General features: G+C 35.0%; 1 protein-coding gene across 1 annotated transcript in view; it reads right to left on the bottom strand.

Moving 5' to 3' along the window:
• Positions 1-3,473: 3,473 nt before the first annotated feature.
• Positions 3,474-26,993, bottom strand: part of LOC125842374 (probable inositol transporter 2) — a 27,086-nt gene continuing 3,566 nt past the window's right edge. Inside the window, 7 exon segments of the mRNA XM_049521652.1 lie at positions 3,474-3,993; positions 3,995-4,177; positions 4,498-4,549; positions 9,534-10,084; positions 10,200-10,307; positions 10,714-10,772; positions 10,775-11,048. Coding sequence (XP_049377609.1) covers positions 3,751-3,993; positions 3,995-4,177; positions 4,498-4,549; positions 9,534-10,084; positions 10,200-10,307; positions 10,714-10,772; positions 10,775-11,048 — 1,470 coding nt within the window. The 3' untranslated portion in view covers positions 3,474-3,750.

Below are 26,993 nucleotides of genomic sequence, written 5' to 3'. Positions count from 1 at the left end.
CCCCTACCCTCGACTCCCCACCCCTCTACCAGCCCCCAGCCCCTCCCCCCTGCCCTCAAAAAAAAATTTAAGTTTGTTTTTTAAAATATTTTCAATTTCAAAATTTCATTTTTTTCACCCCTACCCTCGACCCCCCACCACCCACCCCTCTACCAGCCCCCAGCCCCTCCCCCACCCCAAAAAAAATTTAAGTTTATTTTTAAAAAATATTTTCAAATTCAAAAATTATTCTCTACTCTAGTAAAAATAAAAGATACTTTTCAAAAATATTTTTCATTCATAAATCAAACACTAAAAATCTTTTTTGGAAAATATTTTCTACTCACCAACCAAAAATAAGAAAATAAGTCAAAAATTAACTTGTTTTCCAGAAAAAACATTTTCCTTCGTACCAAACACACCTTACATGTTGCTTGTCAAGATACAGTGATGAAAACAAATAAACACTTGTTTGTACACTGTGAATATGTTACAAAGGTGAGAGATGCACTCCAAAGCTGGTCAAATATCAACCTGCCTGCCAGGGGCGGAGCTAGAACCAATGAAGGGTGTGCAAGTGAACACCCTTTGTCGAAAAATTATGCCATACGTATAGGTCAAGTTTATGAAATTGTCAATATATACTTAGGTTTGCACAAGGCCGAAGGTCAAAGGTTCGATTCTTTGTTCCTTCAAGTTTTTTAACGTCATTTTAAAATCAATTTTCAAAGATTTTTCTTTGTGGGTCCTTCGGTAACTTTCTTTTTAATTCTTCTACCTGTTTTTTGTGGGTCCTTTAGTAACTTTGTTTTTACTTTTTTACTTGTCTCTCTATGGCACAATTTAATTATTTTAAATAGCTAAGTATATTTTTTTAAATTACAGATAACATTCATTTTGTGATAAATTAAAAACTAAAGTATGTAACCTAAATTATGACAGAATGATATATATATCATTGTATTTTCCATTCTCTCCTAATTAGTTGGGAGGTTTGAATTGACGTTTTTTTAAAATTATATGTAAATCTCTTTCATGATTCTTTATCGAAACATGAGAAACTTAACATCAATTAAAATTAAGTAAAAAAATCAAAGATTGAAAATTACTTTGGATTCAAGTAAAAATCGATAAATTAATGTTATTTTTTCTTGAGTATGCAATACATGTTCAGTACAAATCTCGACTCATTCATTTTAAAACTATTATCTCAATTTATAAAATTTACCATGCATTTTTATAACTAAACGCAACTCAAATTGAAGATTTTTTTATATATATATAATTCAGATCTCAAATTGAAGATAAAAAACAAATTGTATTTGATGAAAAACAAATTATTTATGTTGTTTATGGTAAAATCACTAGGTTGAGCAAGATGAATGTAAATCCACTCACTAAATTTTTTGTTAGTTATTTTTTAAATTTTGCACACTCTTTATAAAATGTTAGGCTCCGCTACTGCTGCAGGAAGTTGAATAGCATTTTGGAACTGATTAAGAAAAAACATTGGAAGAGATTCAAGAAGGAAGTGGTGGCAGCACTATGGTTTGTGGGGAGCTATGGTCTATCACATTTGGAAAGCAAGAAACTGGAAACAATGTAAAGGAGTAACATACAACATGCAGATATAGTAAAGAAATCACTCGTGAAATAGTGGAAAGGATAGAAATGTATAAGAATTCTAAAAGAGCAAGTAGATGTAAATTTACTCATAATTAATCCCTTAGTAACTCTGTGCTACCATCAAAAGACCTATTTATTACTTACAAGTAGAGGTGTACATGATCGGGTTAGTTCAAAATTTTCAAATATCAAACCAAAATATTTGTGTCGGATTTTTTAATTTATAAACCAAACCAAACCAATAAAACTCAAGTTTTTCTACCTCGGGTTTTTTCAAATTTTTTTTGATTTTTCAGATTTTCGGGTTTTTTTGGATTTTTCCGTTAAATATTCATACAAACATATAATGTATTTTTACTTCAAATATTTCTTTAGTCTTACCAAAATACAACTATCTAATGTGTTCCTTAAGAAAATAACACAAAAATATGATATGATTAAGGGAAAATTGTATTTAATAGCAAACTATTAATTCAAATTAATTGTCATAACCACAGTTTGATTTAATTGTACCCCGTAGCAAACTATTGTTATTTCGCCTCTCTCCCTGGTGAATCTCGCTCGCCACTCTCGACAGTCTCTCCATCGCCTCTCTCGCTTTTATACAAACGCAAATGTATAAAATGTGTTTGTGTTTGTATAAAGCCAAAGAAAATTGTATATGTACATATATTTTCGTTCCCCTCTCTCCTCTCTCCCAGATCTCGCTCGCCAGTCTCTCTTTATACAAACAAAAATGTATAAATTGTGTTTCTGTTTGTATAAAGCGAGAGAAAATTGTATATACTCATGCAAATACATATATCTTCGTCATATACACTTATAATTATACAATACAAATATCCCCCTGTCCAGTTCTCTTTTGCCTTTCTCTCCTTCTCGCTTTATACAAACACAAATTATACAAAATATAATGTATAATTTATATTTGTATAAAGCGAGAGAAAGAGATTTGATATACAAACGTTTTATTTCGATTCAATTGTATACAAATTCAAATTTTATGCAAATATACAAACACATAAGATTGAATTGAGAGGTTGCCAGCGATTTATACAAACGAGAGACTGACAACGATTTATACAAATGGTCTGCCAGCGAAATTATACAAATCTGAAAAGGAGCCAACGAGTTATACAATCTGATGCACCATAGCAAATATAAAATTTGCTATGGAGTGCAATTATACAAACTATAGCTATAGCATACAAATTTGATCTTTATATTTGCTATATGTAAAAGTTGCTCTATGATTAATGACACTAAATATCCAACAAAATAATAATAATGAAATCGCGTAAAAAAATATTGCAAATTAATAAGTCATAATGAAAATGATCATAATTTAAATGTACTAAATCATGCTAAAATAAGTTTAATAAGAATTAGTTACATGATTAAATATTAAAGGAAATTAAAATTAGATTATGTATTTTAATTGTCTAAACCAATGTAAAACTAAAGAACAAATTCTTAGTGTTAAATTGATTTTCTTTTTGCATTAGTATTAATTTGATTTTGATTTAAGTTTTATTATAAATATCAACATCTATGGACTATAATCTTTATTGGATCATTCATAATTTTAAGTTTCAAACTTGAAATAATATATTAAAAGATAAAAACTATGAAAAAATATAAGAAATATTTAAAAATTATATCAAAGTAAATATTTTTATGTATAAAATAAAATTTTAAAATTATCTATATAATGTAGGGATTTCTTTTCGGTTTGCGGTTGGTTCGGTTTTCGGTTCGATTTTGTACACCCCTACTTACAAGAATCCTCTCTATGTTGCATGTTTTGAAGTCCAAATTTGGGAATGAGCATGACAAAACCAAAAACTATGAATAAAGAGAAGGGAAGATTGAGGAAGAAGTTACTCTTTAAGTTTCCTTGAAGAAAGTTCTTATCAATGATCCAACTTAATCTAATAATCTATACAATATTAATTATTTATCTTCAATGATTTGGAAATCCTATCAAACACTGTAAACTAATTAAAGGATTCCCAATTCAAATCAAAGCTATCTATGTTTGTTTTAACATATCTTCAATCTTCATACATCTCCTTCCCCTTCTTTATTGGTATCATTTTATCCACCATTCTTCTCATTAGCCCGTTTCTTCCAAAACATCATATGTTAACCTCTTCTCTCCAAAATCTTCTCAATTTCCTCAATTGGAAGCCCCTTAGTTTCTGGAACACAAATCAGGACAAAAAACAGGGCTACAACAGAGATGACTCCAAATACAAGGAAGGTCCATGATGTTCCAATGGCATGTGTGAATGGCAAAAAGGATTGTGCTACAACAAGGTTTGAAATCCAGTTTGCTGTTGCAGCTATTCCTCCACAAACCCCTCGTAATCTTAAAGGGTATATCTCTTGAGTTAACAATCTATGAAACGGTACCCATTCCCGGAGAGAAGAAAAGGATGTATAACGCTTGCCCGAGTAGGGCTAGCCATCCATATCTACTAGGGCATCCTCTTGTGTACCATAAACTATCTTGATCATGACAAGCATCCTTAATAGTATCATTAGACATGAGACATGCCCCAGGCAGCAACTACAAAAAGAAAAAATTAAACAAACTTGTGTTAAGTTTACACTGTATTGAATATCAAGATTTTTTGCATAGAAAATATTCATGTTTCACTTGACACGCACCTTAAAAAGTAATTAATAAATTGATAAGCTTATTATATCACCCTTTATGTTCCTTGTGTTTGAAACTGAATAGTACTTAATTATAATGATAAAACAGGTATAAAAAGATTAATTATTTCTTGATTTTCCAAACTGGACAAATAAAAGTGTATATATTTTTAGTACAGTGGACAAAGTAAAACTGGACGGAGGAAGTAGCATATTAGGGGTCATTATTACCTTATTTTGAGGTGAAGCACAGAAGCCACAACTAGGAGAAGCTTTAAGACACCTAGTGTTGACTAATTCTTCAAAAATAGTTAGTTTGCAGAAATCAGTCTGTGGGTCTATTTTCTAGGATTAGTGGGTTTATGTTTTACTTAGTCAATGAAATTATATTCTTATTGTAGTGGACCATGTTTACCACTTTTCCATGTTTTCCATTATTTGTGTGTTGCTTTATTTTAGCTTTAGTAGTTAATTGTAAGCCTATAAAAGGGCAATAGGAGTTTTGGTTTTGTAGCAAGAAAGTTTTGCAGTAAAAAGAAACCTTCTGTCTCTCAAAGTCTTTCATTTATTTTTGCCTTTTTCATCCAACAAATTTTGGTATCAGCGCCAGTTTTAAGAGTAACGAGAGATAAAAAATTTTCCTCAGAAATACCAAACCAGAGAAACATGGCAGCAAACTCTAACAGTAACTCCCAACATCTTCCAATTTTCAAAGGGATGAATTATCATTTTTGGAGTCTTAAGATGAAGACTCTCTTCAAGTCTCAAGAGTTGTGGGACTTGGTGGAGAGTGGATTTGCAGATCCGGATGAAGGCCACGCACAACGGCTACGGGAGAATCGCAAGAAAGACTCGAAGGCGCTGTTCCTGATTCAACAAGCCCTTCATGATGATATCTTTCCGCGAATTTCAGCAGCAGAGACTTCTCACGAAGCTTGGGAAATTCTGCAACAGGAGTATATGGGAGATAAGAAGGTAATTGCTGTAAAATTACAAACTTTGCGTCGTGATTTTGAAACTTTACTTATGAAAAGTAATGAATCTGTTCAAGATTATATGTCTAGAGTTTCTTCCATTGTTAATCTCATGAAGTCGTATGGGGAGAATATTAGTGATGAAATTGTTGTGGCAAAGGTGTTGAGATCTTTAACAAAAAAATTTGAACATGTGGTTGCTGCTATTGAAGAATCCAAGGATTTATCTGATTATTCATTTGATGAATTAATGGGTTCTTTATTAGCTCATGAAGATAGGATAAACAGGTCTCATGAGAAAATTGAAGAAAAAGCATTCCAAGTGAAAGAGGAGTCATCTGGCAGAGGTAGAGGAAGAGGCAGATTTCGTGGCCGAGGTCAAGGTCGCGGTAGAGGCAGAAGTCAATTCAATGACACTCGACATCCCAAGAGTGACTTTCAGTGCCAGTATTGCAAGAAGTCTGGTCATACTGAAACATATTGTTGGACTAAGCAAAAGGACGAGCAGAATCAAGCAAATTTCTCTGAGAAAACAGAGAATGAAAGTAAGCTCTTCATGGCTCATTCTTCAATCACTAACATTACTGATAATGTTTGGTTTATTGATAGTGGATGCTCAAATCATATGACTGGCATAAGGTCTTTATTTAGAGAACTCGATGAGTCACAAAAGAGTGAGGTTCGACTTGGTGATGACAAGCAAGTTCGAGTTGAAGGCAAAGGAACCATAGCCATCAAGACAATGCAGGGTAATGTAAAACTCCTTTGCGATGTGCAACTTGTTCCTGGTTTGGCACATAATTTGCTGAGTGTTGGACAATTGATGGCAAGTGGTTACTCGGTTTTGTTTAAAAATAGTTCATGTGCTGTCAGTGATAATAAGTCTGGTCAGACTATAGCAGTTGTGCCTATGACCCAAAATAACATGTTTCCCCTTAATGTTTCAAGTGTGGAAAATAATGCCTTAATTTCTAAAGGTGTTAATGAAACTCAACTATGGCATCTTCGCTATGGCCATTTGAACATTAATGGGCTGAAATTATTGACTAGGAAGAATATGGTTGTTGGGTTACCAGAAATGGGTGATCTTGATTTATGTGAAGGTTGCATCTTCGGGAAACAAAGTAGAAAATCATTTCCTGTAGGAAAATCATGGAGAGCTGCCCGTTGTCTTGAGCTTGTACATGCCGACCTATGTGGACCAATGAAGACTGAGTCACTTGGTGGGAGTCGGTATTTTCTTCTATTTACTGATGATTATAGCCATATGAGTTGGGCTTATTTTCTGAATTTCAAATCAGAGGCGTTTGAGAATTTCAGGAATTCAAGGCACTCGTGGAGAAGCAAACGGGCTGCAACATTAAGGCTCTTCGTACAGACCGTGGTGGTGAATTTTTATCTAATGATTTTACTTTGTTTTGTGAAGAGAATGGAATTCGCAGGGAGCTTACAATACCGTACTCGCCACAACAAAATGGAGTCGCCGAGCGGAAGAATCGTACTGTGGTTGAGATGGCCAGAAGCTTACTTAATGCAAGGGGACTTCCTGTTCATTTTTGGGGAGAAGCAGTGGTTGCAGCTGTGTACCTCTTAAACATCTCTCCAACAAAAGCTGTTTTGAATCGAACTCCATATGAAGCATGGACGGGACGGAAACCACGAGTAAGCCACTTGAAAGTTTTTGGTTGTATAGCTTATGCTTTGGTTCATTTACGTTCTAAGCTACATGAGAAATCAGAGAAATGCATTTTCATTGGTTATAGTCCTCAATCCAAAGCATATAGACTGTATAATCCTACTAGTGGCAAAGTGATTATTAGCAGGAATGTTGTATTTAATGAAGAATCAGCCTGGGAGTGGAACGACAAGGAAGAAGATTCAGTCATCCATATTCCAGCTCACGCAGAAGTAGGGCATACAGGGATACTTGAAACAACAAGTTCTGATCTTTCCTCACCTGGTAGCAGCAATACTGACCATACTGCTCATGGAAGTGGCAACAATTCTACTCCATCAAGCTCTCGTTCTCCACCTTCGGTGTCATCCAGCGAGACGCCACCAACAAAGTTCCGGTCACTGCAAGATGTTTATACATCTTGTAGCTTTGCCATGTTAGCTGCTGAACCGACATGTTATGAAGAAGCTGCAAAGCAACCAGAGTGGTAGGATGCGATGATTGAAGAGATTCAGGCAATCGAGAAAAATCAGACCTGGGAGTTAGTTGATTTGCCAGAAGGGAAGAATGTTATCGGGCTAAAATGGATTTTCAAAACAAAGTACAATGCTGATGGAAGTGTCAAAAGGCATAAAGCTCGACTTGTTGCAAAAGGATACTCTCAACAACATGGCATCGACTTTGATGAGACGTTCTCACCAGTAGCTCGCTTTGAAACGGTTAGAACTACTCTAGCCTTGGCTGCTCAACTTGGTTGGCATGTGTACCAATTTGATGTTAAGTCTGCTTTCCTAAATGGCGACTTACAAGAAGAAGTTTATGTTTGCCAACCTGAAGGCTTCATATTTAGTGAAGGAAAGAGCAAAGTGTACAGATTGAAGAAGGCGTTGTACGGTTTAAAGCAAGCACCACGGGCATGGTATAGCAAAATTGACTTTTTTTTTCAAGAGCAGCAGTTCAGAAAAAGTGACAATGAACCTACACTTTATGTGAAGAAGCAAGGTAATAGTGACTTTCTGGTTGTTTGTCTTTATGTCAATGATATTATATATATGGGCTCTTGTGAATCTATTGTTTCTGAATTTAAGAGTTGCATGATGAGTAAATTTGAGATGTCCGACTTGGGTATGCTGCATTATTTTCTTGGGCTTGAGGTGAGACAAGATTCGGATGGAATTTTTATTTCACAAAGGAAATATGCAAATGAACTTTTAAAGAGGTTCAGCATGCTGAATTGTAATCCATCTCCCACGCCTATGAATATGAATGAGAAGTTGGTACTCAATGATGGTACAGGTGCAGCAAATGCTTCTTATTATAGAAGCTTGGTTGGTGGTCTAAACTACTTATCGCACACAAGGCCCGATATAGCATTTTCTGTCAGTTTGATTTCAAGGTTTATGCATAGTCCTTCAAAGCAACACCTAGGTGCAGCCAAGAGGATCTTGCGATATGTTGCTGGCACAACAAGTCACGGAATTTGGTACTCAAAAGTATCAGGTTTCAGATTAATTGGCTTTACTGATAGTGATTGGGCAGGTAGCTTGGATGATCGCAGGAGCACATCTGGGAACATTTTTAGTCTTGGCTCTGGAGCAGTCTCATGGAGTTCAAAAAAACAAGATACAGTAGCTTTGTCATCTTCGGAAGCAGAATACATGGCTGCAACTTCAGCATGTTGTCAAGCTGTTTGGTTAAGGAAATTGTTAGTAGATCTTCAACAACAGCAGATTGGTCCAACGGAAATATGGTGTGACAACAAGGCGACAATTGCTATGACAAAAAATCCTGTTTTTCACAGTAGAACGAAGCACATCGACACTCGCTATCACTTTATTCGCGATCTAGTCGCTGGTGGAATAATCTCACTGGAATTTTGTGGCACAAATACACAGACTGCTGATGTTCTTACGAAGTCGCTGCCCCGCAACAAGCATGACTTCTTCAGACGACAAATGGGAGTTTGTGATTTTGAAGAAAGGGGGAGTGTTGACTAATTCTTCAAAAATAGTTAGTTTGCAGAAATCAGTCTGTGGGTCTATTTTCTAGGATTAGTGGGTTTATGTTTTACTTAGTCAATGAAATTATATTCTTATTGTAGTGGACCATGTTTACCACTTTTCCATGTTTTCCATTATTTGTGTGTTGCTTTATTTTAGCTTTAGTAGTTAATTGTAAGCCTATAAAAGGGCAATAGGAGTTTTGGTTTTGTAGCAAGAAAGTTTTGCAGTAAAAGAAACCTTCTGTCTCTCAAAGTCTTTCATTTATTTTTGCCTTTTTCATCCAACAAATTTTCGGTGGTTAATGAGATGGGTGAACTCCTTATAAGGCTTGGGCAATCCTCCTCCCTTTGAGCTAGCTTTTGGGGTGTGAGTTAGGCCTAAGACCTAATTTAACATGGTATCAGAGCAGGGCCCGTCTCACCCGATGTTGGGGCCCCCAAAATCAAAATTGCCCACGCACTAGATGCACTGGGCGTGAGGTGGGTGTTAAAGAGTGACAAAAGTCGCACATCGGTGGTTAATGAGATGGGTGAACTCCTTATAAGGCTTGGGCAATCCTCCTCCCTTTGAGCTAGCTTTTGGGGTGTGAGTTAGGCCTAAGACCTAATTTAACACCTAGTACAATCCCAAGAACTAGCAGAAGTAGCATCATGGTAAGCAGGACAAGTGAAATTTGCTGCAAAGTGAGATGTCTCCGCCATACTAACTGCTGGTGAAGTTGAAGTAGCCTCATAGAACACTGCTGATAGAAACCCCAGAGAAATCACAACACCACACAAGCTTATTATAAGAAGCTTCTTCCTTCCAGTCCTGTCTATAAAATATATGCTCACAATCGAGCCAAAAGCATTTAGCCCCGCTGTAACAAGTGATAGAAGGAGAGCTGTCCGATTCGAGGCAATTCCAGCCAGCTGAATGATAGTAGGACTGTAATACATGACAGTGTCTATGCCTACAAATTGTTGGAAGATTTGGAGACCAACTCCAGCTATTAGTTCACGACGAACTGTTTTCGTCTTGTATAGTTTGAAGAGGTTGATGTTTTCAGATACTTTGTTTTCTTCAATTTCTTTGTCTACTAATTCTTTAAGAGCTTGAATTTCGACCTCAACTTGCTCAGCTGAATATATCTTCCTTAGTATTGTCTTAGCTTCCTCTTGCCTCCCCTGTTTTTATCAAGAAAACATTGTGATTAGTGGAATACTAGTTAAATACTAATCGAATTTAACTAGTATATCTTGGAAAATAAAGTGGATGATCTGCTACAACAATTGTATTGACCTTGCGATAAAGCCAACGAAGCGATTCAGGAAGAAGAAGCATTAATATGAACTGAAGGAGGGCTGGCAATCCTTCTACTCCAAGCATCCATCTCCAGGTGCCTGGTGCCTACAATAAAAAAACAAGCTTCAATGAACATCGCATGCATGTTCTACACCTTAAATTGTCTTCCCTATACGCACCAGAAACAGTTACTAATAAGTTTCTTAGAAATGTTTAAAGTAACTTATACAATATGTTGTTCCAGAGTTATGACTTTTGTAGACCGAACAGCAAAACAGAACACCCCTCTTCGCACCAGATTGTGTTCCTGGCCACTAAAGGGTGTTCAAAATATGAAAGAAGTAAACACACGAAGAAGTCATAGAAGGTTTAACATCTACTATACATACATAAAGAACAATTTTGGCCATGTATAAACAGTATAATGTAATTTCTTGTGAAGGAGATGAACTGAACCCCCTCGGCCCTACTTGGCTCCACGCTGGTTCTCAGTTGAAACAAGTATACATACCTTGGTGAAAGCAAGGTTAATAAGATAGGACAAGAATTGTCCTCCAGTGATGAGAAATCATTGGTACTAACAAGGGCACCTCTAATTTTAGCAGGAGAAGCCTCTGATATGTATAAAGGAGCAGTCATTGATGCCATACCAACACCAAGTCCAACAAAGACTCTACCAACTATGAGAAGTGCTGAATTCATTGTTGATGCCATAATCACAGCTCCAACAAAGAAGAGGAAATCTGCAATGAGTATAGCACTTTTCCTCCCAAATTTGTCATTAAGCCAACCACCAATTGCTGCACCTATTATTGCTCCAGCAACTGCCATGCTCACTATAGATTCCTATACAAGCCATTAGCAAGTTAATAAATACATAACACGTGTTGTTGTGTTTAGAGATGCTTCTGATGATTTTTTGTGTGCATCAAACTAATATGTATTCAAGATATTGACTAAAATCTGTGTGCATAATGTGGTGATTGAGACTGGTGCAACCATTGCCAAACTGATCATGATATAAGAGGTGTTTACACCGTGTGCTTGCTTTTGATATAATAATAAGGAAAATTATTATTGTTTCTCTACTATCACTATAATAAAAGAGACATTTAGTAACAATAGATTTTCCTTCTAGCCGCAATATTTATTGCCACAAAAATAAATATTTTTCTCCAAATATAAATATGCTGTCATTTTTTTATTGAATGGATATAATGAAGAGAAAAGACATAAATTTCATCTTGAACTTGTATCGAAAAGTCACTTACACGCTTAAACTATCATGATGACCTATTACACACTTTTACTATTCAAAAGTGAATTTATTTGCCCCTTAAAAATGAAGGGGCAAAGAAATAAAATAAAAATAAAAACTAAACGCGTCAGCTAGAAATAAAAATAAAAATAATAATTAGAATCAACTTTTAAACCCCCAGCCTCCTCCACCCCACCCCTACACCCCACACCTCTTCTTCTTCACACTTATTCTTCTTTTTCACATCTCTTCTTCTTCATTCTTTATACATCGCAATCTCAAAACATAACTTTTCTTTTTGATTAGCAATTAGGTTAATTCTCATAGATTTGTTAGTGAATAATTGTATTTTGTGATAATTTTTACTAAAGGAAGAATCTAAAAGAATTTTGGATAAATCTAAACAAATAAATCCTTAAGTTATGTTTAGGTGATTTTGGTTGATTGTTTCTATCTTTTCTATTTTTTGACTTTGTTAAAGAAATTTTGGTTATTAATCAATTTTTGGGCTTCGTTGTAATTGCAGCTTTATGGGTATGGTGGTTCTAGGTAATGGGTGGAAAAAAAAGAAGAGGAAATTGAAGGTGGTGAAGAAGATTAATCATGAATTTGGTGAACATGACAACTTTATGAGTGTGGTGGCGCTGGGTAACGATTTTGAAAAAAAAAAGTGGAAATCGAAGATGGTGAGAAGAAAAAAAATATATTGGAAATGGTGATGGTGATATTTAGTGGTGGATGGCGAAGAAGAAGAAGAAGAAGAATTGAAGTTGATATGGTGGTGGTGAAGAACAAAGAATCAATAGTGAATAAGGTAGCCGGATATGATTTTTTTCCGTGAGATAAGAGATGGAAAGAGTGAGTGAGATTTTGTGATGAAGAAGGTATANAAAAAAGAAGAGGAAATTGAAGGTGGTGAAGAAGATTAATCATGAATTTGGTGAACATGACAACTTTATGAGTGTGGTGGCGCTGGGTAACGATTTTGAAAAAAAAAAAGTGGAAATTGAAGATGGTGAGAAGAAAAAAATTATATTGGAAATGGTGATGGTGATATTTAGTGGTGGATGGCGAAGAAGAAGAAGAAGAAGAATTGAAGTTGATATGGTGGTGGTGAAGAACAAAGAATCAATAGTGAATAAGGTAGCCGGATATGATTTTTTTCCGTGAGATAAGAGATGGAAAGAGTGAGTGAGATTTTGTGATGAAGAAGGTATAATTATTAGAGAATTTTAATAATTAATTAGAGATTAATTAGTGTAAAATATTGTTAGCGAGAAAAGTAATTAATAAAGAAAAGAAAACAAAAAGATTATAAAAAAAATTATAATTTCTGACATGGCGCTGACGTAATTCTGATATGGCGGCGAGTGTATTACACCACACCCTGTGAGAGTGGTGTTACACATCTCAGGATGATATTAAATTCACTTTTGAATAGTAAATATGTGTAATAGGTCATCATGATAGTTTAAGCGTGTAAATGACTTTTCGATATAAGTTCGAGAAATTTATGCTTTTTCCCTATAATAAAATATAAAAATGCCAATGTTTTTTCTCTAAGTAGATCATGTGAACACAAATTGAACAACCAAAGCTAAAATTTGTGGGGAGAGTTAGAGGGTGTGGTTTGGGAAAAATCAAATAAATTTAACTACTCAATGAAATGATTATTATTATTTTTAGAAAAAAAACCATGGGAAGGTATAAAATTAGGAATCTACATGATTCAAGGTTGATATTGGTTCCAATCAAAATCTAGTGGAAAAGGAGTGGGTCCCACTAACAACTTTATGCTTGTGACTTGTGACTAAGGCTGGCAATTGGACAGGATCGAATCAACAGGATCGGTTTTATTGGAACCGATATCGGAATCGAGACACGTTACCGGATTTATTTATCGGAATCGGATCTAAACGGAACCGGTTTTATCGGAAATTCCCAAAGGTTCCACCCGATCCCTTAGTTACCGGATAGGAACTGGTTTGGACCGGATCGGAACCGGTTCTTACCGGATCATTGTGTATCGATATTTTATTTATTTATTTATTAACTTTAATTATTATATAATATTATATTATTAATTAATAATATTAATGTAACACCCCGTATCCGAAAATAGAGATTTCAGATTTCTGGTGTTACAGGTGGCACTCACGGACACCATCCACGGACCGTAGATGGACTTACGGTCCGTCCTGCGGGTCCGTGGTTCGTGACAGAAAACTTCCCCAGAACTCAGTCAGAAAATTTGGCTAAGTGTTGACCCACGGCCGGACTTACGGTCCGTAGGTCAGGTCACGGACCGTAGTTCGTGTCTGTGGATCGATGCCCCAAAAGCCCAACTTCAGTCCCGATTGACGGTTGACCAGCACGGACAGTCAATCGATCCACGGTCCATATGTCTGACCGTAGGTGAGGATTAACAGCCAGTTAGCTGAGAATTATTGATGGATCAACTTCAGATGGTCATAACTTTTAGCACAAAAAGAATTGTGTGTCCCATCACCTATGATATGATAGATAATTGAATTATCTTTCCAACGCCACCGAGTTTGCTAAATTCCAACCTCCGAGTAAAACGTTATGCTCATTTTAGTGAAGCCCTGTCGGGCAGACTCGACCTACGGATCCAATCGACGGACCGTCGATTGAATGATGGCCCGTCAGTCCCGTCCGTCAGTCGCTCCGATAGCAGCTAAGTCAAGGGTCTTTTGGTCTTTTCCTATTTCGTTTAACCCCTAAAATACGTCGTTTAGACCCTAAATCATGAGGTTTTAGTCAGTTTAAGTCTAGAAACATAACTAGAACTTACCTTAGTCAAAATCATTAATCAAAACTTAGAAAATTAGAATCAAGAAAGGAGAAAAAAGGTCAAGAACCCTAGTTCAAGAACGCAACAAGGTTCCATCAGTTCCAGCCCTGAAATCGAAAGATTTCTCCGTGGAATTCGTCACCAGGTATGTGGGATTTCATTAGTGAGTTCTTTTCACCCATTGGGTCCCTAGAATTCAGTCAGTTTCTTGATTCCCTTATCACGAATAGACCTAGGGTTTCTAGAATTTCAACAGATCATCATGAATTAGTTATTTAGATGTTCCAAATCAGATTATCATGTTATTACATCATTTCTCGCATGAATTTTAGAACCCTAGCTATGTATTTCTTTAGTTCTTGAATTACACATGCTAGGTCAGATATCTCAGTTATTCAGTTATACATGCCTCAGTTATTAATGCATCATTATCAGATTAATTGTTGCATTCTCAGTTTGCATGTTCAGTTTCGAGCTATCCAGTATTTACATAAATTCAGTCATAACCAGTTAACCACTTAATTTATTGGGAGTAGCATAATACCGAGTTGGACTAAGGTTCAGCGTACCCATATAGTCCTAGAACTATGAGTCACGTAGGTGTGAGTCCCCTATGTGGGCAACATCAGTTTAGTGATCACGCTAGCATGTCTCTACACCTTTGGCCGGGTGTATTGGGTCCTCTCGATGGGGCATATACATCGGACTCCACATTTAGCTCATGTGGTTTTATGTCGATTATTAGTAGCTCCCACAGTTCAGTCAAACTCTATTGCATTGACCATATTTCAGTACAGTCAGTATTCAGTCTCAGCATGTTATAAATTTGTTCATTCCATCAGTCAACTCAGCATTCAGTATTTTTAGTAGCTATATCATGTTCAGATTATATCATTGCTTTATTGCTTTGTTCAGTTATATGTTATTTCAGCTCTACTCTATCCTGCATGCTCAGTACCTTTCAAGTACTGACGCATAGGGGCGCTACATTTTCTCGTGATGTAGGTTCAGGTGCTCAGCATCCAAATCACGCTTAGATCGGTTCCCGATATTCAGTTCAGCAACATCAGTGGTGAGTCCTCATTCTTCGAGGACTAGTGACATGTTTATCTTTATCGTTTTTAGTCTTTAGTTTCAGTTTTGCTAGATCTAGTTGGGGCATGTCTCAACATTTCTAGTTAGTTTAGAGCCTTATTTTCAGACATAGTTAGATTCAGCTTAATATTAGTTAGTATTTTCTTTGTATTAAACTCATCAGAACTCATTCATCCGAGTTATAATATATGGGTATTCCCTATCATTTCAGACTTACTTTATGATTTAGCTTCCGCATTAGTTATTATTATCTTTAGTATGCTCATGATCATGCTAGCAGGGTTAGCTTGGGATCACTTGTGGTCCTGGGTCCCGTGTTCGCGTCTCGGGGGTAGCTCGGGGCGTGACAAACTTTGTATCAAAGCCTTAGGTTTAAGTGTCCTACGATGTCTGAAAAGCCGCACTAAGTAGAGTCAACATCTAATGAGAGGGAGACTATGAAGTGTTTTAGGAAAACTTCACTTTCTTGATATTCTTATCATGCGTAAGGTATGATCTAATTCTATTCTAACTCGACGTTCTACATTTCAGCGATCATGCCTCCCCGTAGAGCTAGCAGTAGTAATGCGAATGCTAGGAATGCTAACGCAGTTCCTCTATTCCTAGATCAGGGATTTTCGAATGCAGAGTTTCATAACACTATTCAACCTTTTGCTCAATGTATGAATAATCAGAACAATCAGCAGGTTGAGGGAGATAAGCTTAGGGAAATTGCTAAGGTAACCAAGAAAGCTAGAACAGGGAACTATGAGTAATCTCAGCAGAAATCGGGTGGTGGAAATCACTCACAGTTTCGATAAGATCAGAATAGTAGGGAACCAGGCTCTAAGTCTCAGGGAAGTGTTTTAGGAAATAGGACCTACCCAACTTGTCCAAAGTGTGGTAAGAACCATCCAGGCAAGTGTCTTGCAGGCAAAGAAGGATGTTTTGGGTGTGGCCAGTCTGGTCATATGGTAAAGAATTGCCCTTCTGCCAGGAAGAGGCAATAAGGTAACAATACTAGGGCTCAATCTACAGCTCCAATAGTACGGAAAGGTCACCTGACTCAGCAGGGTAACTCTTCTGGTACAGGTGGCGGATAGCGCCAAAACAGGCTCTATGCTCTTCAGGCTCCCCAGGACCAGGAAGATTCTCTTGACGTGATCACTGGTACGTTTCGAGTCCTTCTTTAGATATTTTGTAGTGTAAGATCCAATGGCTACTCTTACCTTTGTAACTCTCTTTATAGCAGTAATCTTAGGAGTAAGTCTAGAAACTCCTTCAGAACCCTTCTTACTCTCTACCCCAGTTGGTGACCTAGTTATAGCTAGATGGGTATAGAGAAACTGCCCTATCTCAATCTCTTAGAAAGTCACCTCAGCAGATCTTGTAGAGTTAGAAATGGTAGATTTCGATATAATTCTAGGCATGGATTGGTTTTAGTTCTATCATGCCTCAGTCGATTGTAGAATTTGGGTTGTTCAGTTCCAATTTCCAAATGAGCCAATCTTAGAATAGAAGGGTAGTAGCTCAGTGCCTATATGTCGATTATCTCTTACCTTAAGGCCAGAAAGAGTTGAATCTTTGCCAGAGAAGGTGGCTTGAGTTCCTCAAACATTATGATATGAGCGTGCATTACCATCCAGGTAAGGCAAATGTAGTAGCAGATGCTCTTAGCAGATTATCTATGAGTAGTGTAGCACATGTTGAGGAAGAAAGAAAAGAGCTAGCAAAGGATGTTCACAGACTTGCTTGCCTAGGAGTTCGTCTTATAAGCATATCAGATGGTGGTGTAACGGTTCAGAATGGGGCAGAATCTTCTTTGGTAGTTGAGGTTAAGGAAAAGCACGATAGTGATCCAGTCTTGCTTGAGCTTAAGGATGCAGTCCACAATCAGAGAGTGGAAGTTTTCTCCCAAGGGGGAGATGGTGTGCTTCGCTACCAGGGTCGATTATGTGTTCCTAATGTGGGCAAGTTGAGACAACATATTCTTGCAGAGGCCCATAAATCTGGATATTCTATGCATCCAGGTGCCACTAAGATGTACCGCGATCTGCGGGAAGTCTATTGGTGGAATGGTATGAAAAGATATATAGCAGATTTTGTGGCTAAGTGCCCCAATTGCCAGCAAGTCAAGGTAGAACATCAGAAACCAGGAGGTATGACTCAAGAGATTGACATTCCTACTTGGAAGTGGGAAGTGATCAACATGGACTTCATCATAGGTTTACCTCGTACTCGCAGACAACATGACTCCATTTGGGTGATTGTTGATAGGGTTACTAAGTCTTCTCGGTTTTTGGCAGTCAAGACTACAGATTCAGCGGAGGATTACGCCAAGCTTTACATTAATGAGATTGTGAGGTTGCCTGGGGTTCCTTTGTCTATCATCTCAGATAAAGGTTCTCAGTTTACGTCTCATTTCTGGAAGTCATTTCAGAAGGGTCTTGGTACTCAGGTTAACCTTAGCACAACATTTCATCCACAGACGGATGGTCAGGCAGAGCGTACCATTCAGACCTTAGAGGACATGTTGAGAGCTTGTGTGATCTACTTCAAGGGTAGTTGGAATGATCACCTTCTTCTGATTGAGTTCGCCTACAACAATAGTTACCATTCCAGCATGCAGATGGCCCTTATGAGGCATTGTATGGGCGTAGATGTAGATCTCCAGTTGGTTGGTTTGAAGTAGGTGAAGCAGTCTTGATAGGACCAGATTCAGTCCTTGATGCTATGGAGAAAGTGCAACTCATTAGAGATAGACTTAAGACTGCTCAGAGTCGCCAGAAGTCTTATGCAGATGTGAGAAGAAGGGAACTAGAGTTCCAAGTTGATGATTGGGTTTTCCTGAAAGTGTCACCCATGAAGAGGGTGATGAGATTTGGCAAGAAAGGGAAGCTCAGTCCCAGATATGTAGGACCTTACTGGATCTTGAAAAGGATTGGTAAAGTGGCTTATGAGTTAGAGTTGTCAGCAGACTTAGCAGCAGTACATCCAGTCTTTCACATTTCTTTTTTGAAGAAGTGTGTGGGTGATCCAGCATCCATAGTACCATTAGAGAGTGTGGCCGTGAAAGATAGTCTTTCATATGAGGATGTACCAGTTGAGATTCTTGATTGTCAGGTTAGAAGGTTGAGAAACAAAGAAGTCGCTTCAGTCAAGGTTTTGTGGAGGAGTCAGTCTGTAAAGGGAGCTACTTGGGAAGCAGAAACAACCATAAAGTCCAAGTATCCTCACCTCTTTCCTTTTGATTCCATTCCAGCTTGAGGTAATAGTTCCTCCTCAGTTTTTTAGTCATTCATGCGAAAATTCAGTCTTAGAATCAAGTTCCTTCGGTTTGTACTTGAATTTTCAGCATATTTGCATGTTCTTGGAAGTCAGTTTAGTTAGAAATTCAGTTCTCAGTGTTTAGTGGTAGGGATTGCAGCCCTCTCCCTCTATTTCAGGTACATTAGTCTTCATTCGAGGACGAATGGTCCCAAGGGGGAGTTAATGTAACACCCCGTATCCGAAAATAGAGATTTCAGATTTCTAGTGTTACAAGTGGCACTCACGGACACCATCTACGGACCGTAGATGGACTCAAGGTCCGTGCAGGTCCGTGGTTCGTGACAGAAAACTTTCCCAGAACTCAGTCAAAAAATTTGGCTAAGTGTTGACCCACGGCCAAACATACGGTCCGTAAGTCAAGTCACGGACCGTAGTTCATGTCTGTGGATCGATGCCCCAAAAGCCCAACTTCAGTCCCGATTGATGGTTGACCAGCACGGACCGTCAATTGATCCACAGTCTGTATGTCTGACCGTAGGTGAGAATTAACAGCCAGTTAGCTGAAAATTATTGATGGATCAAATTCAGATGGTCATAATTTTTAGCACAAAAAGAAATGTGCGTCCCATCACCTATGATATGATAGATAATTGAATTATCTTTCCAACGCCACCGAGTTTGCTAAATTCCAACCTCCGAGTAAAACGTTATGCTCATTTTAGTGAAGCCCTGTCGGGTAGACTCGACGTACGGATCCAATCGACGGACCGTCGATTGAATGACGGCCCGTCAGTCCCGTTCGTCAATCACTCCGACAACAGCTAAGTCAGGGGTCTTTTGGTCTTTTCCTATTTCGTTTAACCCCTAAGATACGTCGTTTAGACCCTAAATCATGAGGTTTTAGTCAGTTTAAGCCTAGAAACATAACTAGAACTTACCTTAGTCAAAATCATTAATCAAAACTTAGAAAATTAAAATCAAGAAAGGAGAAAAAAGGTCAAGAACCCTAGTTCAAGAACGCAACAAGGTTCCATCAGTTCCAGCCCCAAAATCGAAATATTTCTCCATGGAATTCATCACCAAGTATGTGGGATTTCACTAGTGAGTTCCTTTCACCCATTGGGTTCCTAGAATTCAGTCAGTTTCTTGATTACCTTATCATGAATAGACCTAGGGTTTCTAGAATTTCAACAGATCATCATGAATTAGTTATTTAGATGTTCCAAATTAGATTATCATGTTATTACATCGTTTCTCGCATAAATTTCAGAACCCTAGCTATGTGTATTTCTTTAGTTCTTGAATTACACATGCTAGGTCAGATATCTCAGTTATTCAGTTATACATGCCTCAGTTATTAATGCATCATTATCAGATTAATTGTTGCATTCTCAGTTTGCATTTTCAGTTTCGAGCTATCCAGTATTTACATAAATTATGTCATAACCAGTTAACCACTTAATTCATTGGGAGTAGCATAATACCGAGTTGGACTGGGGTTCAGCGTACCCATATAGTCCCAGAACTACGAGCCACGTAGGTGTAAGTCCCCTCTGTGGGCAACATCAGTTTAGTGATCATGCAAGCATGCCTCTACACCTTTGGCCAGGTATATTGGGTCCTCTCGATGGGGCGTATACATTGCACTCCACATTTAGCTCATGTGGTTTTATGTCGGTTATTAGTAGCTCCCACAGTTCAGTCAGACTCTATTACATTGACCATATTTCAGTACAGTCAGTATTCAGTCTCAGCATGTTATAAATTTGGTCATTGCATCAGTCAGCTCAGCATTCAGTATTTTTAGTATCTATATCATGTTCAGATTATATCATTGTTTTATTGCTTTGTTCAGTTATATGTTATTTCAGCTTTACTCTATCCTGCATGCTCAGTACCTTTCAAGTACTGACGCATACGTGCGCTACATCTTCTCATGATGTAGGTTTAGGTGCTCAGCATCCAAATTACGCTTAGATCGGTTCCCGATCTTCAATTCAGCAGCATCAGTGGTGAGTCCTCATTCTTCGAGGACTAGTGACATGTTTATCTTTATCGTTTTTAGTCTTTAGTTTCAGTTTTGCTATATCTAGTTGGGGCATGTCCCAACATTTCTAGTCAGTTTAGAGGCTTATTTTCAGACATAGTTAGATTCAGCTTAGTGTTGAGTTAATATTTTCTTTGTATTAAACTCATCAGAACTCATTCATCCTAGTTATAATATATGGGTATTCCCCATCATTTCAGACTTACTTTATGATTTAGCTTCCGTATTAGTTACTATTATCTTTAGTATGCTCATGATCATGCCAGCAGGGTTAGCTTGGGATCACTTGTGGTCCTAGGTCCCATGTCCGCGTCTCAGGGGTAGCTCGGGGCATGACAATTATATTATTAAAAAACTTCAATCTAAAACTTTAAACTTTCAATTGAATTTATGTTTAAACTTTAAAGTTTAAAATTGACTTTAAAGTTTAAAGTTTAAAGTTTATATTGAAAATTTGAATTTATAGTTTAAAATTGACTTTAAAGTTTAAAGTTTATATTGAATTTAAAGTTTAAACCTTAAAATTCAATTTTATATTAAAGTTTAAACTAATATTAAAATAATTGAAAATTAAATTTGTAAAATGCCTTGGATAGTTGGATTAAATATAAAAGACTATTTTAAAAGAAAATCAAGGCTGCTATGCCATATAATTATTCAAATAAATAAATTGTACAATACAAATATTAGAAAGAGACAAAGAGTACATAATCTAGGTATTGAATATTAATTATTGTACTAAGTACTAACTACTAACAATTGAAACTTTTTTTAAAATCTTTTCGTAACATTTGTATCATTTCGAAAGAAACATTTTTTGGAACTTGTATTTGTCGTTCTTCTTCCATTGCTTCCATGCCATCATCACTATTATCACCAAATATTTCATCTATTTCATCTTCTATTTGGCTATTTAATTGTGGTAGTCCGGTATTTCTTCTTTCGGCATTGACCCAAACTCGAAACAACACCTATATTTCCAATCTATCCTTTGCTAATGAATATCGATGATCTCCAATCATAAATCTCGCCGCACTAAAGGCTTGCTCCGAAGCAACCGATGATGCTTGAATCGCTAGCACATCTCGAACAATCCTAGCAAGGGTCGAAAATTGATTTTCACGATTCTTCCACCATACTAATATTGGAGCTTGAAGTTGTCCTTCTTCATGCCTAATCTTTTCCTGTGCCTGATTGAATTATAAATCAAAATCATTATTAGTAGATGATTCAAACTCAAGATAATCATCCATCCAATCATCCGTATCATCACTTCTAGGCCTACAAGATGGAGGTTCAACTATTGGAATATTTTTTTTCCATAGATTTATATGTATTATATAACTCTCTAGCTTTTATATATATGCTACTTTTACAATCTTCAACACTAGGAGTTTCATCATCTTTAATTTCTAAATTTGTATACATTTTTTCAACCATTCTTTCAACACCTTTTAATTTGTAATTTGGGTTGAAAGTAGTAGCAGTCAAATAGATTTGAGGAATAGGAAAAAAATATTTTTTGAATTTTTCAATCATAAAAGCAAGGGAATCTTCAAATCGATCTTTTCCTTCATATTTTACAAATTCAGATGAAATAGCACAAATATTTACTAAAACAGCCGAAATAGTTGGATAATATTGACCAGAAGCAGCATTTGTTGCTTTATAAAAAAAACTTAAAAATTCAATAAGTTCTTTTGTATTTTCCCAATCTTTATAGCCAATTCTCAAATTTGGGTCCGCATTATGAGCATTAAAAACTAATTGTACCGGCTTTTGATAAATATAAGCAACTTGAAGCATTTCAAATAAAGAATTTCATCTAGTACATACTTTTTTTGAAACTTTTCTATATTCAAGTCCACATTCTTTACAACAATTTTTAAATTTTGTAATTCTAGCTTTTATTTTAGCTTTAAAAATTCAANCTAGTACATACTTCTTTTGAAACTTTTCTATATTCAAGTCCACATTCTTTACAACAATTTTTAAATTTTGTAATTCTAGCTTTTATTTTAGCTTTAAAAATTCAATTACAAGCAAGTCTAATTTTTTCACAAGAAATTCCAAATTGAGAAATACCATCTTTTACTATAAAATTATACACATGTGCGGCACACTTAATATGAAACGAATCATTATCAATTGGACAGGTTCTACATTTTAAATAATCAATTGCTTTTAAATTATTAGAAGCATTATCTAAAGTGACACTCATTATTATATCACATATTCCATAAAATTATAAAATAGAGCTTATTTTTGTTGTTATATAAGAACCGATTTTAGTTTCTTCATATATCCTAATATTCGTTTTTGCATGTTCCATTCATGGTCAATCCAATGGACAATAATGGTAAAATAATCATTACCATTAGGACTACGTCCCATATCAGAAGTAATAGATAATCTACCTTCATAATAAACAAATAAACAATGAAGAAAATGACAATATTCTTTTTGATACTTAATAAGATCACTTTTAATTGTACTTCTTGGAATACCTTCATAATTTGGGTTATACAATTCCCGAATATACTGAATAAAACCAGGGTGTGGAGGAAATGAAAAAGGCAAACCACAAACAACAACCATTTTAGCTAATTCTCTATGATCTTTTTCTTTACTATATGTGCGGTGTGTGCTTCGGCTAGTCGGGTTAGTCATATTTAATACACTTTGAACCATAGTAGAACCTCCAACTCCCATAGAATTTTCAGGTATGGGTATTCCACTTCTATCAGCCCTTTCTATATCATCTAGGCAAGCAAATTCTTTACTACACTTTCTCAAATGCGTTCTTAGTCGTCCCGTTCCCCCTTATGTACCCGTAGTCACATGTTTCATGGTCAATTTACATTTCATGCAAGTAACAATAGTTTTTTCCTCATTTTGTACCAAAAATTTCCATACTAAAGATCTTTTAATACATACAACGGCCTTTGAAAAAGTAGGTAACGAGGGGACTTCATCTTGTTCCGGTAATTCGGTAGCCGGACTAGTAGGAGTAGGGGTCTCATCATCTTCGTCATTTATTTCTACTTCCTCATCTAATTCTTCCTCAAAATTAGTAAAACATCTATTTAAAGTCTCATGATCTACTATATTTTTGAAATTAAATTCAATAGGTCGTGAGTCTCGTGTAAAAGAAGTTTCATCAACATGAGTATAATCATTAGTATTAATTCTAAATCTAGGTGCAAAATTTTTAGAACTAGAACTACTTTCTCCTCTTCCCCTATTATTTTTTCTTTCCAACATTGGTCTTTTACCACTATTTCTTTCCAAATTCATGTTCAAGTTTAAAATAATTAAATATTATGAAAAACAAGCAAGATAATATAACAAAATAAAATAAAATAACTTAATTAATAAACAAATAAAAAATTAAAGTTGGAACGAATGTACCAAACGTCTACGTAAAAGTAGACGTATAACCAAAGCCGGAATTGAGAGATGCCAACTAAAGCTTCCAATTTACTTCAAATAAATCTCCGAAATCCGAACTCCAAGTCAATATCACAAAATAATAAAATAATAATTATGAATTTATGAGAGATTGAAAATTAAGAGATTTGATAAGATGTTAATGAAATAGTTTGTGAATTTGTGATCTAAATGAAAAAATATGGGTATATTTATAGTGTTAAGGGGTTAGAGAGGGGTGGGGGATGTTTTGAGCCGTTTTGGGCCCCAGCCCAACGGCTATATAACGTTCAACTTTTAAAAAAATAAAATTGACCGTTGAACCGGATTAACCGGACAGGAACCAGACCGGAACTAGTTCTTATCGAACCGGATCAACCGAATAAAAAACCGGGTTCTGTTTTAGTACCGGTTCCGGTACCTATAAGATCGGTTCCTTACCGGTTCAACCGGTACCAGACTTACCGATACGGGAACTGGATCGGACCGGAAAAAATCCTGTCCAATTGCCAGCCTTACTTGTGACATATGTAGTTCATAATTTTGCAGAGTGGAAAAAGCCAAACAAAAACAACTTTTCGGATATGGTACACATGGCATGTGCCTAAACTCACAACTTAAAATGATAGAAATTTGCATTTTTAATCTAATTTATGGAAGCGTCCCCAAAAATAACCAAAAAAGCTTATCTAAAACCATAAAATTTTAATCATAATAAGCAACAATAGATACTTCCCAGCCCCATTCAATTTGATGTGGTTTTGTTTAACTATTTTTAAAACTATGTGGTTAATAAATTTGTATTTTTAATTTCAACTAGTATACGTGCCCGGGCGTTGCGCGGATTTTAAAATAAAAAAAAAAACTAATAAAATCTACTATTCACTTTGTACTGTATATTTTTAAAAATAATTATAAAAATCAATTAACTTATTTATTTGTGCATGTTACAGTATCATTTTTATTAATACACAATTTAATATTATGTTTATAGTTATAATTAGCTACATTTATTGTTTTTTAATATATTTTATTGAAATTTTAATAAATATAATATTACTTTCTTTTTGTTTATTTTAGTTTGATGAAAAAAACAAAAACTTTATGCGTTTTACATGTTTGGTCTACTATTTTTTATTATGTTTAATTGAAATATATTATATTCTTGTTAGTAACTTTTTAAATCTAATTTTCACATGAAATGATTATATATTTAATTGTAGGCATGATATTCAAAATTTTAAATTGTGTCTTTCTATTTTTTTAGAACTCATATATTGATTACATGATTTTTTTTAAAAAATCATCTAATTTTAGTAATATTTTATAACTAAATAATTTTTAATATCCAAATCAATTTCAAAAAATGCATTGAATCGAAAATGAATATAAAAAGATTAATCCTATAAGATTTAGTTTTTATTGCAAGAAAAAGTCATTAAAAAGAGTTGCAAAATCAGCGAGGAAAAAAAGTTGTTGTATATGTATTTTTCACAATTTGCATTCAAATATAATTTGTAGTTACATTGACAGTTATATTTTTCAAATTTATTAATTTTATTGTCTAACAGATATTTTAACAATTGACATATTTTCATTAATAAAGAATAAAATAACATGAATTTTTTTAATATACTATAAATAAAAATTATATAGTAAAAAAATATTCATCAGTTTTTGTTCTTTCATATTCTATGAATTTTCAATCAAGAAAATCATAAATTAAAATTGAAATACATAACTAAAGAAAAATAATAAATTTCATTATCCCATGATCAACAAAAACATTCATTGTGTTTCTCTCCACATAATCCATATTATTTATCTCATCCCATGAACAATAAAAACATTCATCGTGTTTCTCTCTACACAATCCAACTATTTTACAATAAATCTTCTACACTAATAAAGGAGTAACATATCTTATTTTGATATTAAAAAAATAAAATATCATAAATCATGCTTTAAAAGAATTAAAAACACAACTATAACATAAATAAAAAATTAAATAAGGCCAAACAGGATTTAAAAAATAAATAAATATGTATTGCTAAATTTAATAGTAACTATTGTAAAAAAAGAAGAAGAAGATAAATACGAATGGAAGACTCCATCATGCATGGAGCATTGTATTGATTAAATGTGTTTGTCCGCATGAATAAATAGTAATTAGTTAGTAAACATAAAATTTACTAAATTCTTAAAGTATGACATAAAATTATGATTAATAAATGAAAGAAATAGTACCCCTCCTTCAAAATACTTGTCATATTTTATTTTTTTGAGACAATTCAATTAATATTCAAAGCTAATTCAATTAGATTAAATCAATATTTTTTAAAATTAATTTTTTAAATACATGAAAATTATAGAAAAAATAATATACATTATAATTCTTTTCAAACAATCAAACGCAGGTCTCTCTTATTAATAGTAGAGTAGAATTGCATAGTTTACATAAAGTTCATTAAAATATATGAGATAATAAATAAATCAATTTATAAGCAGAAATAAATTTTGAAAAGTTAATTGTCCAATTAATGACTTTTTTTTTTTTGTATAATAGTAAAAAAAATAAAAGTTTATTACTTCAATATCAGATAGAAAAAACTCAAAGTACAGAAGCATAAAATACCTAATATATCTTGTGATGAATATAAATACCTAACATATTTTGTGATGACTATAAAAATTTGGTGTTTTATCTTGTATATACGTATATGGTAGTAAAAGTAAAGTAATAGTAATTATGTATTAACAATAAAACTAACAAAAGACAAAAGATTCAACATAATCATCCAATATAAATTAGAATATCTTTGACAATTCAATTAGCATCCTACAATTGCATGCAGTTAAGGGAAACAATAATACTGTTTTGAAGAAATAACAAAACAT

Source organism: Solanum stenotomum, chromosome 10 (genome assembly GCF_019186545.1).
Source record: "Solanum stenotomum isolate F172 chromosome 10, ASM1918654v1, whole genome shotgun sequence".
Lineage (NCBI taxonomy): Eukaryota > Viridiplantae > Streptophyta > Magnoliopsida > Solanales > Solanaceae > Solanum > Solanum stenotomum.
This window is presented reverse-complemented; position numbering and strand designations above follow the sequence as displayed.